Source organism: Protopterus annectens, chromosome 1.part1 (genome assembly GCF_019279795.1).
Source record: "Protopterus annectens isolate FY-2018-M chromosome 1.part1, PAN1.0, whole genome shotgun sequence".
NCBI lineage: Eukaryota > Metazoa > Chordata > Ceratodontiformes > Protopteridae > Protopterus > Protopterus annectens.
Window position 1 is genome coordinate 1,118,937,794 of NC_056726.1, and position 16,354 is coordinate 1,118,954,147.

The following is a 16,354-nucleotide window of genomic DNA, read 5'->3' on the forward strand; positions in this document are numbered from 1 at the left end:
GCAAAAATATTAAAAAGGGTTTTCAAAATCCATCTGCCATATTAACACATACCAGTGAAGGGTTCTGCAAATATGCACAAACACACAGACACACAGACACACACACACACCAGAAATTTATGCCAGTATTCTTAACTTTGCCTAATAGCCCAACACACCTCTGAACAACTGAACTTTGTGAAATAAGGCTCTTAGGCACTGTAAAACTCATGAAATCACTGCACTGCAAAAGTCTCCTCATCAGCATAAGCAACATTTCAAAATAACTGCACTGTGCAAATGAACTGGGCAGAAGAAGTTCAGAGTAAGAAGCATTTCGAAGTAACTTCACTTTGCAAATAAACAGTGCACAGCACATTGAAACTTCCCCAAAATGGAGGTACTTTGCTAGATAATTTTTTACAGTGCAAGAAACATTCTATAATGGCAGCACTTTGTGAATAGACACACCCAGCACAGAAATGGCTGTACTTTGACTGTACTTCATAAAATAGTTGCCCTTTGCAAACAAAGAAACTCTTTGGAATACATGCACAGTAATAAGCACACACTGTAAGCACTTTTACACACTTTGAGATACTTTGACTAACTCTAGTTATGCCCTGAATACAATACAAAGTAGCAGTTATGCCAAAACACAGTACTTTGCCAAAAACATGTAGTCATCTTGCTTTATTTATGCTTAATGTGCACTATTTACCCTATTTATATTCATTTTGCTCGTTTAATCTCTTCATGCCCATTGCACTTTTCTTGTGCTCATTTTACTCTAAACATGCCTGTTTTGCTTTAATCATGCTTGTTTTGCCTTAAACATGCCCGCTTTGCAATTCTGAAGTAATTCCAAGCCCTTTATGTAATTTTCTGACCATTGTCTTATCAAATACCTTAATTTTAAACATTTTGTTTAATTGATGAACATTTTGTGCCTCTTGCTTGTTAAATAATGCAGTTTGTGCCTTGTAATGCTCCACTTTATCTTTTTTTATAAAATAAACTGATCGTGCAAGTTTTTATTACCTTTAGTTCTTTTCTGGCTTTTTTTCATGCTCATTTCTCTTAGTTCATCTTCACTGTTATCTCTGCACCTTGTAGCTCTGAATATCAGTCTCTGTAATCCTGGTTCTGACACCATGTTGCTCATCTAGTCAGGATATAATAGATGAGTCTTTGTGGGTTATGTTGAAGCAGCTTTATTATGTACAAACACATCACGATTGAAGCTTATTAACTTTAACTTGGGTAAACTTGTATACAAACTAGCTATTACATTCATATATGCTCAATCTCTGGCTGTACTCTCAAAATGGCACTGAGTATAGCACGTGATTGCTATTTATATATGAACATTCAGTCCTTGTTATGCTTCTTAAAGATATAGCACACACACTCTGATCTACAATGTGGTATGCTAATGAGGCATTCCTGGGGAGAGGTACAAGCTAATTAGCCATGTGTTTCTCTCCTGGAACCTCCCTCAGGAAGCTATCTGCATGGCCAAGCAATTTAAGGAAGAACTTAGCCATGTATGAAGAAGGACATCCCAACCATGTCACTGTAGTGAACGTGGACAAATGGCCTTCTTCAATCATGAACACAGAGGTGGTAGGGATACCAATAGACACCAGGGCTTTCTGTAAAATGCCACAACAGCACCATCATCAAAAAGGGGATTCAGGGTTGGGAGACCACCAGATACCAGGGAGAAAAATGTGTAAATATGTTGACTAGCACAATCTTTACTATAGGGACTGAGGGTAGAGTGATATGTTCTAGCAGAACCTTTACTATAGGGACTGGGGACAGAGTGATATGTACTAACACCACCTTTACTATAGGGGCTGGGTTAGAGTGATATGTTCCTGTGCCACCCTTACTATAGGGACTGAGGGTAGAGTGATATGCACTAGTGCCACCTTTACTATAGGGACTGGGGGTAGAGTGATATGTACTAACACCACCTTTACTATAGGGGCTGGGTTAGAGTGATATGTTCTTCTGCCACCCTTACTATAGGGACTGAGGGTAGAGTGATATGCACTAGTGCCACCTTTACTATAGGGACTGGGGGTAGAGCAATATGTACTAATGCCACCTTTACTAAAGGGACTGAGGGTAGACTGATATGTACTAGTGCTACCTTTACTATAGGGACTGAGGGTAGAGTGATATGTACTAGCACCACCTTTACTTTAGGGACTGGGTTCAGAGTGATATGAACTGGCATCCAAGTTACTACTAGCATAGGGAGATATCATGGACACAAGGCACAGAAGAGGAGGCCAGCAATGATGAACCATGGACAGACCCTTAAGTATCATAATGGTACCGACTGCAGTACAGACATACAGGGAGACCAGTAATCTACCAGGGAATTTGTTGCCAAAATGTCAATGTATTCCGTGTTCATCTACTGGACTGCACTATAGAGATAGAGGGAGACAAGTAGTGCACTATGGAATGCATTGCCATGATGGTACCAATGTTACTGTAGGAACAGAAGAGGTGGGGAGGATCACTGGGCAATAGGTTTGAGTTTCTAAAGTGATGTAATGGCACCGATAATTTCATGATGGGACTGGACCCCATTTCTAAGTCAAAGTATGATTAAAATCCATGAAAATGACATTGTTTCACTCTTTGATGTTAAACAAAAATGGTCTTTGCAGTACCCACAATGTGCCCAAACTTGATACCTTCTGCAATTCATATGGCGTTGCAAGAATAGGTAGCATATCTACATAAGACTGTAATTTATTTTATTATCCATTGCTCCTACTACTATTAGAACTGTCTGGGTATCCTTCGTCCACATTGCCCTCATTTCTTCCTGCAAATCCTGTTATTTTATGACTTTGTGTTTCTCTGTAAGTAAGACGCTATAATCACTGAAGGTAGCGATTTCAATGATCAATGACGATGGCAGCATTATGTGGTTGCTGTTGCATAAGATCTAATATGACAATGCAGCATAACAAACTTGTTATTAACCTCTTTGTCATCAGTGTGGTGCACATTGTCTTTTTCTTTATTTTAAAATGCAGACAACCTTCATTGTACTATATTTCCTTATATGCGAATCACCATTTGGGGAAATTTTCAGTAATGTTCTGTGATTTGTACTGCTGATTCAGAAAATTATTATTTGTTGGTGTACTGAAAAAAATAATCATCCAAAAACATACAACTCTTACCATGTCACTACCAATGAACATGGCTAATTTACTGGCGAACAAGGAAAGCTAGTGGTTCTAAAGTGCGGTATTTTAAACTTCATTTATTATCATTCACTGATTAAATTAAAATAACATTAAGACAAACAGTTGTTTCATACCTTTACAAGTGACCCCAGCATCTTCAGAGTGAATGCAATTGTGCTGCAGAAGTGTACTGGCAGAACACTCTGAAAGATGATTTTCATTCCCTCTGCACTGGACATCATCCAAAGTAATAGGACCTGAGCCCATCCCAAAATATGCATTCCCTACGGCAGAAACAGCCTGTCCACAACCAACTTCTCTGCAGACCACTTTGGCATCATTTATATCCCATAAGTCATCACACACAGTACCCCACTGTGACTTGTAATAAATCTCAACTCGACCAGAACAGCGATTGGTTCCATTCACAAGACGTAATGGTAAGGAAATGTTACCTGTTTATAAATAAAGAAGAACTGTAATGTACGTGATAACATTTATCATGATATCATACTATCATTTCCCCACTTCTAGAGATATAACATAGTATACTGAACTTCTGTAATGCGGGTAACAAAAAAATTAACAAAATGGCACAACAGAACAATGACATAACTCTCACAGAGCATCTGTATGAAACAAGAAAACACTGTTTACCAGTGAAATATATGAATAGTTTTGCATGGGATAATTCAGTAAGGAATTTTTTAAGTAATTATAAACCATTACACTTTCACTATTTATATGACATATTAACGAAGAATACTAGCACTACTTAACTGTATTATTTTTTTGATATCTTTACTTACAGATATATTGTATATAGTTCATAATATTACCTCACCTTTGCAACTTTGCAGCTGTTTGCCATTTGTTTTGCAGATAGTATTCTGGGTCTGCCCACACCCCCCCCCAAAAAAAAAAAACAAAAAAAAAACAATTTATGGTGAACTGTTCACTTAGCCAGTAAAAAAATGAACATAATTAAACTGAGTTTCAAGCTATTAACCAATTTCTGAGAAACTATGCCCATTATAAGCCTGGCCCTCCATCTCCACGGTGACACTGGGGCCCCTATGGTTTGTAGAAATAGATCCCTTTGCTTTGCTCAAGATTCCTGGTTTGGGAGTGCTACAGGTAATATTTTGGTTGTAATTTCACACAGCAAGTGAGTCTTTGGGTGATGGTCCTGCCACAAGTCCCCCAATAACCCGTGGGATTCTTTAAGTCTCTGATGAAGTGGCTCTGAGGGATCTCTGGTTTTGAACCGGTATTTTCGTGTCCCACAGATCTTTCCTCTCTTTGCAGTGTCTAATTCCCGCCTCTCTGACAGCGGTTCTAATCTGAACATGACTGGGAAAGTTTCCCTTTCCCAGCATAACCTGAGAGACTTGACCCTTGTATCAGCTGGTGAGGAACTTTTTGTGGAAGCTGCAGCCTTGTAGATGTGGCATAGATACATTCCGAATGGGGCATTGTACTCGATCATTGGTCTGATGGTTTTTTGGTGAGTATAAGACAATCCTTCCCTTGATCTAGTCCTTTCTCCTTCTGGTGGGCTTCCGATGGGTCTTCCTAACTACTTTAGGGTCATGAGTGTCGAATCAAAACTACATCAACCTGGGTTATATAGACTTGAATATCTCATAGTATGATCAGGGATTTGCCACGGCCACCTGTCTTAAGCTTCATGATATTCGAACGACTTGTAGACTATGAGCTGCCATTTTAGTTTAACATTAGGCGCCATGAAAGCACAGTTATCAGTTGGGTGTAGTTAGGATTTCTGAAATTATCTGTTTTGATTGTGCCTTTTCATAGCATTTAACTTGCCTTTGTGCGGCATCTGCAAATATTGCATCGCTCCTCTTCCCCTTCTGAAGGCAGGCATGCTTCAGAAGTGCTTATGAGAAACTTCTGTGGAGGCCCAGGACTGGATCCTGGCAGGACGCAGGCGCCTAGCGCTTGGGTGTGACATGGCGCCAACTCTGACCTATGGGTTCCTTCAGCCCAGCCTGTTTGACCAAGAGTGAATGTGTGGGAGAGACTTTAAGTTGATAGGTTTTCAAGGATTGTGGGCTGACAGTTCCAGCCAGTTTCTTCGCCCTTGTGGGAGGTATGCTGCCGGACGTACCTTTCCACAAATCAATGTAATGTATGGACTGTTAAGTTGATATTTTTCAATGATACCCGAGGTCTGCCTACTACAGAGCTGCCTTCAGTTGGAGGTAAAAGGTCTGTAGAGTTCCCTATGGATTTATTTTACATGAGATCTATTATCTGCACCTGTCAATGACAAACTGTTGGCCAAACATCTTTCCCAAATGCATTGTCAGAATTATCTGCATTTATTGATGGGGACCTGATCTCTGTCACGCCTTCCTGGGCCTTATCCGGAGGTGAGGTAGAGACCAGCTGCTGTCAGCTGGTGGAGGACCACAATGCCAGTTCATCTCCTGCAGATCCGGGGGTGAGATCACAGGTCCACAAGCTCTGTGTTCTTGGCGTGGATTCCCGGTGGAGGTTCAGTTCTGGGCGTTAGAGATGTTTGGGTGTGGGTCCTATTGAGTAGATAGTGTTCTCCTTGAGGGGACCACCCAAGGCAGATGTTTGGGGCTGCCTGGTGTTGGCAATGTAGTCTAGATCAGTAATCTCAACATCATTTGAACCTTTACTAGCCCTGATCTGGGAGGTTTCTCTGGGTTTCAACACCAACTCATAAATGATTTTGTTATAATGATTGTCTTTAGAGTCCCTAAACTTCCTCTTATTCAAAATTAGCCCTGGATGATTTTTTTTAGGCTTGTTACTTATATAGTGATCAGCAGTGTCTTAAACTTTAAAGTTTTGCTATCAAGTTTTACTTTCTCCTTTTTGTTGCAGTAGAGTTGCTAGCCTTTTTCCGTTATCTTGTAGTGTTCTTTAATTTTTGGTAGTCTTTATTGTTTTGTAGGATTGCTAATTACGACGTAGTTACAGTTTGGTACAGAAGGCATTTATGTGAAAATGATTCAGCGGTTTGAGCAGGTGTTGGTAGGCTAAGCGGCAGGATGATTGGTAGGTCTCCATGTTTGAGAAGTCGGCTTTCAAGGGGCCTAAAGTAGACCATTTGGTTGAGGCGGAGTGTGACCTCCTTTTCAAGAAGTTCTTTCCTGCGGTCTTAGTGAGCTCGGTAAAGTAGCGTTGAACCCAGTGCTCCCATGTTAGGATCAGATCTCACCAGTGAGGGTTCTCCAAAATGCCAGAACATTGCGGTTGTTCCGTTCGCATTTTGAGTTTATAAATTCCTTTCTAGTTTGGGTGAGAGTATTTAGTTGTTGGTATGCATTTGGTCCTCTAGAACTCCAGGGTAGTAGTGGTGAGAGTGTAGTAGTTGTGGTGTGTTCCTATCTGAATTAGCCTAGTTGTCAGGGAGAAGGCCATATAGGGGGAGGTGATCATTGCGAGGAGTGGCCTGTAACATACTACAAATTGCAAGGAGTTTCACTATAGTTAAAACATGCTGTTCCTTGCAGAGATGCATGTAAGTGCGACACCACCAATCTTGAGGTGCAATCTGCCTTGATGAATATGGACCATCTTGAGTTCGGGTGGTATCCGGGTTTGGGGCGGGCATCCTATGAGGTAAAAACTAGGTAGTGCTGGGTGCTTCCTGGAGCCTTAGACAAGGTTTCTGTCACTGGACAGACTTTTCAGGTTTTGAACCAGGTTTCGTCAGACCCCTCAGCCATCGTGCATCTACTGGTTGAGAGGGCCCTGGCATTGACAGCATCTTGAAAGGTTTTTTTTTTCTTTAAGGTGGTACCCTTAGTTTTTTTTTTCTTTGACTTTTACCTAGGTGGTAAAGAATGAAGAATTGGCAGAGCCTGCACTATGGGGTGGCCGTAGCCTTTGACAAGTGCAACCCCCAGGGTGACCAGGTGCAAGCTGCTCAGCGTATCATCTGAGTCCACCATGTCAATGTGACCAGAGACTGGCCCAATTGGTTTTAAGCCAATTGGTAAAAGCTGATCATGTCTTATCTCTGTATGTTGCATCTGTTCTGTGGTGAAGGCAGCACTTCTCAAGGAAGGGGGTCACTGCTGCAGGTAGGCTATAATCGAGCCACAGGTCAGATCTTTCTGAGTGTGATCTCAGATGAAGTACTGCGGGGTCCAGGACAGGTTAACACCAAGCGTGGACAATGATTGACGACGCCTTCTGAGTGCTGTTGGGGGAGTGAGTTGATCGCATGGCATGGGCTTCTGGCACCTGGCAGGCAGCTTACTGTGCGACGCTTCTCCTTACTCAGTCTGAGGTGAGCAGACGTCAGTGTGTGTCTGACGGGGTCACCAATGTGCTAGTGGCACTCCTGGCATTGCCTTTTGTGACTGCTTGTGACTGTGACCGTGGACTATGTGTGTGTGGTGTTGCAGGTGTTGTGTTGGGGTGGTATTGATTGTTTGGTGTCTGCTTTGGCTGCCTCACTGCTTAGAGATTTTGCTGATGAGCCCGAGTAGACCTGTGTTTTGTGTGTTATGTGTTGTGAGATGGTTGTGTGAGACTGGGTCTATAGAGTAGTGTGTGTGGTTGCTTGCAGTAGGGATTTACATAATATCAGATACATGATGACTTTTACACAAATAGATAACTGAGCTGAATGTTCAAAATAATAGCATTATGATTAAGCAAAAATGTTCTCGCGATCCATATTCTCCTGTCTAGAGGATGCTCTGCATCAGAGTTCATGCCTAAAGTGGTTGGACTATGCAACTCTTCCCATGATAGGCACCATCTGATATCTATACTCTTGGGCAAGTTTGGAGTGAAAAGAATGAGCATACTTTGGGGAGCTGAAAAATGTTTTGTGATTTTTTTTTTTAAATTCTTTTGGTATTTTCCATGAGGAGAATAATTTTGGATCTACTAAACATTTGAAAGGGCTTCTCTTAATGTACAATGAATTTTTGGTGTGGACCACCAGAGTGGTTTGTTCTTGAATTTTCTGTGATACGTGGTTCTGGTAGGACTGCCGGCTCTCAGCATTTTTCTAAATAGGTGTAGACTTTCTTTGTAATGCCAATTGGTGCATCAAGGTCAAGAGTGGTGATGTCATAAGTGATGTTTGATATTTTGTCATACAGAAGGTTGAGGCTGGTGCTTAAACAGTCTTTAAATTCAGTTGTGTTTTCTGTAGGGATTTTTGCAAGTTTAAAAGAAGGTCTCAACTTTGAGGTCAGACTTCATTAGAAAAGCAAATACCAGATGAGTTGTAAAAGAAGCAGCTGTATCTTAAGAATCAGGAAATGAAGGCTGTGTGGTCTAGTTGGTTTTCTTATGAACTGCTCAAAAATATTTTCTTCATTATTTCAAAAAATCTTGGGGCATAACCTATCATGAAGTGATTTTGCTCAGACTAACTCATTATAGCACATAGACATGAAATGGATGAGTGGTCTGGTTTTAGCTGAGGCATAATATTCTTATTTTTTAGAGACTTTGGAAGTGATTGTCTTACAGCTTTATCATACGAGATTCTATTGTGATTATTAAAGGTCTGTGGTGGAGTTAAATGAAGTTTACAGAACATTTTATTAGAAGAGAGGGAAGCCTCCAGATTAGTGAAGGGTAGTTAAAGATGCCAAAAATAATGTAGTTTTTGCTAACAGGGAGTTTATATGGAATGCTGAGGAATCTTATGTGGTCACTGGGGACAAGGGAGGTTTTCTGAATAAACTATTAGTGTACAATTAATGATATCTAGAGTGGTCTGTAGTTTAATAGGCTTAGTTTTTGGGTCCCTATAGGTCTGCCTGTGGGTGATATGTGCCTTGATGAACAGCGATACTTCACCACCATTGCCACAGCTCAGAAGGCATTTAAAGCGGGTCTATATTAGAACACCGAAAAGACCATATGTGGAATGGCTTAAAACTTGAAAATGGCATTCATTGAGGTGTTTTTTGTGAGATCATGGTACAGTGATGATCAGAAAATTTGCCCTTTCCTCACTGTAGTGCGAGCTCGCAGTTGGTACATATAATTAGCAGGGGGAGGGGCACAGCCCCCCACAGAAGCGATTTTGATGAATGGCATTTTCAGGATTTAAGCCGTTCCACATTTGGTCTTTTCACTGTTCTAATATAGACCCATGAAAAGCAATAGTCTAAACAGGGATTGCCATCAGTACATTCAAAGTCTTAGTACCTGTGCAGACATTGATGTTTTTCAAATATTAGAATGCCTCTGGATCAAGGAATTTGTTGTTTAGACTTCTTGTACTGCGTAGAGCCAGTTAATATGATCTGATTTTGAGATTGGTATGTTAGTTACATTGTAATGTCCATCAACTGGACCCTACACAGAAAAGGCACTGGGAAACAGCAAGATTTTTAGCCAATATCCCTAGAATGTAAGGTGCAGACAATATTCAGCAAACTGAGGCAGATTGTCAAGTACCTTGCTTCATTCTGACACCTACTGCATCCCTCTGAAAAGACATTTAAGTATTTTGCCAATAATCAAAATTATCTTTTTGTTACATTTGGGCATTATGCAAGGTGAAGAAAGGATTCCACTTATGACCTCTGTCTAACCTACACTGGCATGAAAAATCCTGGCAGGTTTCTCTGTATGTCCCTCTGGGTTTTATGTCTCATGTTGTTTAGCATTGCATGTACCACTACCATATCATGGTCATGTTTGTCGGGAGTCAGGGTCCTACGGCTATCGCAATATCAGAAATCCTGCTACCTGGTACGTGAAAGACAGTTCACTGTAACCCTTTCCATCTCCTGCCTTGTGAGTGATACAACAGTATGCCTGACAACAGAGTCACCTGTCTCAAAAACTCTTCCATTGCTGCTGTGGTTCAGAGTTGACCTGGAGTGATTTTGTTCAGGGTGTATCATTACAGTAGTTATGAATGACATGCATGAATGGTTTGTTTTTAGATGAGGCATAAGTTTTTTTTTCCAAAGGCTTTGGCACAGCCTTAGTATAAGACATTTTATTAAATTAATGTGGTCGAGGTATACGAAACTCAAAGCACAGTCTTATAAGTGAGAGGGAAGCCGCCAGATAAATTAGGTATTTACTACTATCACATATAGACTTATTAATGTTGAGAACAGTTTTATTAAATGTGAGCATATGGTAATTAATATACTGTTCTAGGAAGAAGTATTAAAAAACTGGCAAAAAAGGTAAAGCTAGCTGTCCTTCCATCCTCTACAGTATTTATTTATTTTGACCAGTAGAGTTAATACAGCAGATGGTCTCTAGGTAGTTACCAAGCACACACTCCAGGAGACTATTAACCAGCCTTTCCCTCATTCCCAATTGCCCACAAACACTGTCTGGTTAAATGATTTCCTCAAGGTCACAGTGCACACAAATGAAGATGTGAAGATTCAAACCCGTGTCTCCTGGATGAGGAAGCAGCTCATTAACAAGTCAGAGCTTTAGCTCCTGCGCTGCCAGATGGCAGAATATACACACAACATAGAGAAGGCTCTGTAGTGACTGGTAGTCTTGTTCAAGATGGTGCAAGTTATAAAAGTGCACTAAAAAAAGGAGTTAAGTGTTGACTTGTGCGTTAAGCTAGTAGAAAGATAAGAAAGAGAGTATCTCAAGCTTTTGCAGAATAATGGACAGAACTTGCCAGCTTGATGGTAACTTCACAAAATTATATTTCTGTTCTTATGGGCAAACCCCACTGAATGAGGACAGGAAGAGAATTATTTTGATCAAATTCATATAAGGTGCAGACAGCCAGAGAGACAGGAACAGATGCTGAAAAAAATCTTCACACTTATGTCTGTTTCTGAATGGCTTGAAACAATCTCAAGCTAATATCTTAATGATGCTAAACACATTAAGATTTGTAATAGTAAATTTAAAACAGGTAAGATGTCAAAGGGACAGGTATGTGTGTTAGACTGTATAACTTCTGAGATGCAGTCTTCCCATCCATGTAAAGCAGAGCTCTTCCCTGACCTTATTGAAATATAACCTTAACCAGTGGATAGGAAATCAAAAATTCTCCCCTCATCTGTCACCTACATCTCTAATGGATAGATAATATCTGTAAATGTTTCACAATGCATGCTCTAGCTTACACACATCCCTTGAAAATAAATTCTAGGGCAGCAAAAGTATTGGATACATTTGGGATGCATGACTAGGCTTAAAAAGACCTTTGCAGTCATTAGCTTAGTATATGCCTATGTACCTAAGCAATGAAAACAGCTAAATAAATGCACACCGGGATTCATAAAGCTTGTGCAAGGTGCAAGGTGCATCAATGTTCCAACACCAAATATGGCCACCGAGCGATCCAGGTATGAGCTGTTCCCACATGCACTACCTGCGAACGCTACGCCCACACACATCCTGGGCCCTGTATGCTAATTACCCCATGTGCAGCAGTGTAACATGCAAATGAAGGTATGCAGTGATCCAGGAAGTGGTGCAGGCATAGTGTAAGCATGCAGAAATGTAAACCCTAGAAAACGGTTTACATTTTTGCAAACATAAAATCGGAGCCATGACAGCCGACCAAACACATTTATTATATTGTTAATATATGCCAATAGCTACATAGGTTCATAGGTTCATAGGTTCATACTAGGCTATCTGCCCTAGGGCATTTATAAGCCTAGCCAGAATGTGTTTGGCTTTCGCCACCCATTTTAAATTAATTTTGCTATGCCCTTTTTTGAGGTAAGTATACTGTGCCTCTGTCTAACAGTGACACAGAAGTGATACCTGGGGTAAACCTACGATCTCCCATCCACTCATCAAGATTCCTCTTGAAGAGACTCAATGAGGGACTCTGCCTAACCTGGACTGGGATTTTATTCCATAGTGAAGGGAGCCTCTGGGTTATGAATCTGTCCCTCCAGCATGTCCTATTTATTTCAGTGCTAGCCATTGGCATAAAAAACATGTACAAAATATAAAATTAACATTTAATATATATAGTTGCATTATCGTGATGTGGAAGCGCAGGGCAGAGGCGCGGGAACGGAATGGCAAGGAAAATATAAAAATATAGAATATAACTGCAATGTAACACATATCATGATTTCCCCATAATAGTCAATGGTACGCATGCTACGCCATACTATGGCGCAAGGGTTGCTAAGGGGCTGTGACAGTGTTTTGCACGGTAGCTAGGAATTAGTAGGCAATGCCATGTAAATGAGAGGAGTAATAGTGAATCACAGATTCCCCACTGGTGTAAGGATGCAGCTCACAGTGTAGTGTTATAACACCGAGGTGTGCCCTTGAGATAAAGATGACATCAAGAGAGGGGTGTGTCATCATTGCTGTAAGCACATTGGAGCATTGCTAATCCGGTTCACCCCTAGCTAGGCAAAGCTGCAGGACAGGGGTGTGTCGAATTGGGCATAGCTTTGCATAGCTGAGAGTACACAAGGTAACTGAGTATGCATGTGAACAGAGATGAAAACGCGTGTAAACCCGGTAAACGGGTATGCGTGGTGTGCACTGCAGCTGAAACAGGAAGGATATAGGAAAGAAATAAGGAAATGCTGCAGCAGGGAAATTGGAGTACAAATGACTAATTAACACCTAGGAGCCTGCAGTGGGCCATTGACAACAGCTAACAAGGATGCAAACAGCTACCTGCAGAACAGGAAAAGTGGGGCTGTACTACAAAGAAAACAGTAAAGTGTCTAAGCAGAACAAAGCCGATTTGCAGTATATCAGCTACAAGACACATTTTGCCATGACTGGGTAGGGAAAGTACAAAACAAGAAAGACTGCAGGTGGATGCATGCCTGATAAGGGGAGGTGATCCAGGTTTAAAAGAGAATTAAAGGGCAACAGATTAATCAAGGCAGGCAAGCATAACTCCACAGTAAAGGCTCCACACTTGCAGTACTCATTGTAAAATCCATAATTAAGATACTCTGCAGCTGGAATAGCTCATTCACACCCAATGACATCAGCAGCATCCATAGCACAATAGTATAAAGTTTGAAAGCACCTCACACACATTCGTGTATTCCCATACATTCTGCACCAGTGGTGTATACAGTCGGGGAACTTTTAGTATGTACATGTTAGGGGCTGCCATAGCTTTGATCCACCAGCATGTGTTGGAGACTGAAGGTGGTGTGGAAGATGATGCACATGACCACCTCAGGCACCAGAAGAGGAGGAGAGTGTTTATACCCAGGGTAACCTACCAGGGGCTACATGATCTGGAGATAGTAGAGCATTACAGGGTGGACAGGGACATCCTACAACAACTTGTGGAGCTGTGCTGGCCATGCCTCAGAGCCAGAACAGAGGGGAACCCATCCCAGTGGATATGAAGGTATGTGTAAGCCTGAGAATACTAGCTACAGGTACCTTTCAAAGACCAACTGGGGATATCATGGGTATCTCACAGGCATCAGCATCCGGGGTACTACACCAGTTCCTGGATGCCATGTTAACACATGCCAATGAGCACATATACTTCCCCCGAATGCAGGAGGAGTTGGCCAGCAATATGGGTCTCTTCCACCATGTGGCAGAATACCCACAGGTACTGGGTGCAATAGACTGCATGCACATACACATCAAGTCACCACCAGGTGAGCAGGGTAGGCGCTGCATAAACCACAAGGGATAACCCTCCATCAACTGCCAGGTCATGTGCAATGCCATGGGCATTATCATGGATGTGTGTGCTAGCAGCCCTGGAAGCTATCATGACTCCCACGTCTGGCATGCCTCACAGCTGTATCAGGTATTTGCCAGAGGGGGACATCCCAAATGATCACCTGGTGGGGATGCTAGCTATGCACTGGAACCATGGATGATGACTTCCATCAGAAATGCACATACACCCATGCAGGAACGCCATAATGAGGCACACACACAAACCAGAATCATCATAGAGCATGTGTTTGGGATGCTGAAATCATGATTCTGTTGCTTGGACATATCTGGTGGAACCTTGCAGTACTCTCCAGGCACGTTTGCCCACGTCGTCATAGTATGTGCCATGCTACACAATATGATGCTGTGGAAACAGCTGCAGCAGGGACAGAATGGTGAGGGCCCTCACAGCCCACCACCATTGCCAAGGGCTCCACAGGCACAGAGGTACTCAGACAATGAACACCCTGAGCCAGCCCCAGTAGGCAGACAGAGATGTGCCCAGTATGCCCATGCCTTGGCAAGGAGGGAACATGTAGCACACACACTGACAGTGTAGGAACCTAGGGACTGACACCTTTCTCCACCTGCACATACAGTAAAAATGGATGGCACACACACAAGACTACCTGTAAATTGTCATGTATAGGCAGTCTACTGTGTGCATCCAACATAGGCAGCCCTCCACTATTGCACAAACAACTGCCATTGGCACAAGGTAAGTCAACACCTGAACAGTAAATTAAGCTATCAGCATGTGCTGATACCATATGTTTAGGTTCATAGGTAGGTACTTGGCCAACTGCCAGAGGCCATTCATAAGCCTAGCCAAAATGTGTCAGCTTTTGCCACCTCATTGATTCATTAACTGCCCCTCTGTGGAGCAGAGCTAATGGCAGGATCCCTGGGGTGCATCTACTGTTTCCCATCCACTCTTCTAGGTTTCTCTTAAAGAGTGTTAGTGAAGGGCTCTGTATAATGTAGTTAGGGATGTTGTTCCAAAGTATGTGGAGTGTCTGTGACAGGAATCCGTCCCTCCAGCATCTTCCAGTTATTGTTGTGGCAAGGTTCAGCTCACTGCAGTGTGTGGCTCACTGTGACATGGATTCCCATAGGTGGAGCATATCAATTAAGCCTGAGTTCGATATGGTTGTGTTGGCCAGCAGAGATCATCTCTGGGTAAACGAGATGCCACTGAATAAAGCAGGAGTTTATTCAGTCTGGCTGCATACAGCATATGTTCGAGGCCAGTAATCCCCTTGGCGAGGTACATTCATGGACCTTCCAGCTGTTGGAAGTGTCTTCTGAGGTACATCCCAAATGGATTATTATACCCTATGATGGGACTGATGAGTGATGAGTAAAGGGGCACTATAACCCCAGTATGTCTAGATGAGAACCCTTTAGTAATCAGGTGGCCTACATAGAAGGATGTCCTAACTACTTTGGAGATATGATTGTCAAAGGAGAGCTCACTATCTACCTTAGTTCCCAGATACCACATTACCTCATCCGTATTAAAGTGGCTGCCACTTATGTGTTAATATGTGGGTGCTTAATATTCCACAATGGAATGACCATGCAGTTAGTGGCACTTAGCTGGAGGCCATGACTTTGACACCCTGTGTCGGTCTCTTTGAGGCCCCTTGAGGGATGTCTGTGTCAGCTGGACTATCAATCATGGCTCCCAGTTCCCAGTCTTTGCCAAGCATGGTCTGCCATAGTCCACCTGTGTTTGCCTGTACCTCTGAGAAGTATATGCCAAACAGTAGGGCTCCCAGGACTGAGTCCTGTGGGACACCAGTCATGACAGGTCAAGAGTTGGACCTGGATACCACTAGTCGTACCATCTGGGTTCTGTGTGTAAGCCCGTTGGCAACCCAACCTGTGATGTATGGGTGTATGTACAGACTGGTGTGTTTATCAATAATACCTGAGTGGGTCATGGTATCAAAAGCCTTGGCGAGGTCCAGGTAGTATGTGTGAACCACCTCTCCCCTCATCTAATGTCTTGATGACTGTATGTAAGACATCAAACAGGTTCATTAGGCATGAACTGCACTCAACCAAGCTGACCTGGGTTGGGTCAAGTGTTTGGAGGATAACAATGTCTTTGTTAATGAGTGCCATTAGGATACACTCCATACCATTGCAGACCAGGCTAGTCAGGCTTATGGGGTGGTATTTACCATGGTCATTTGTGATTCCACCTTGGTGGAGTGGAATAACCGTTTCCATGTGCCATTGTATGGGCATGTAGCCTGTGGAGAGGCTGAAGTTGAAAAACTTAATTAGGTAGGGGGTCAGGTTGTCTTGTACTGTTTGCAAGATGCAGTCTGGGACAACATCTGCCTCCACTGATGCTGTGTTCTGCTGTTAGAGAGGGCCATTTCCACCTGTGTGTCTCTGATGTGTGGGATACTTTATCTTTCGGGTAGTGTTGTGGGCTCTTTTGCGCTGAATGTATCTGCAAGGATGTTGGAAATATCAGTAGGGTC

At 42.4% G+C, this 16,354-nt stretch overlaps 1 protein-coding gene across 1 annotated transcript in view; it reads right to left on the reverse strand.

Annotated features, from left to right (window-relative positions):
• The window catches only part of LOC122815615 (deleted in malignant brain tumors 1 protein-like), a 949,251-nt gene that overhangs the window by 729 nt on the left and 932,168 nt on the right, over window positions 1-16,354 (reverse strand). The window contains 1 exon segment of the mRNA XM_044088272.1: window positions 3,335-3,655. Coding sequence (XP_043944207.1) covers window positions 3,335-3,655 — 321 coding nt within the window.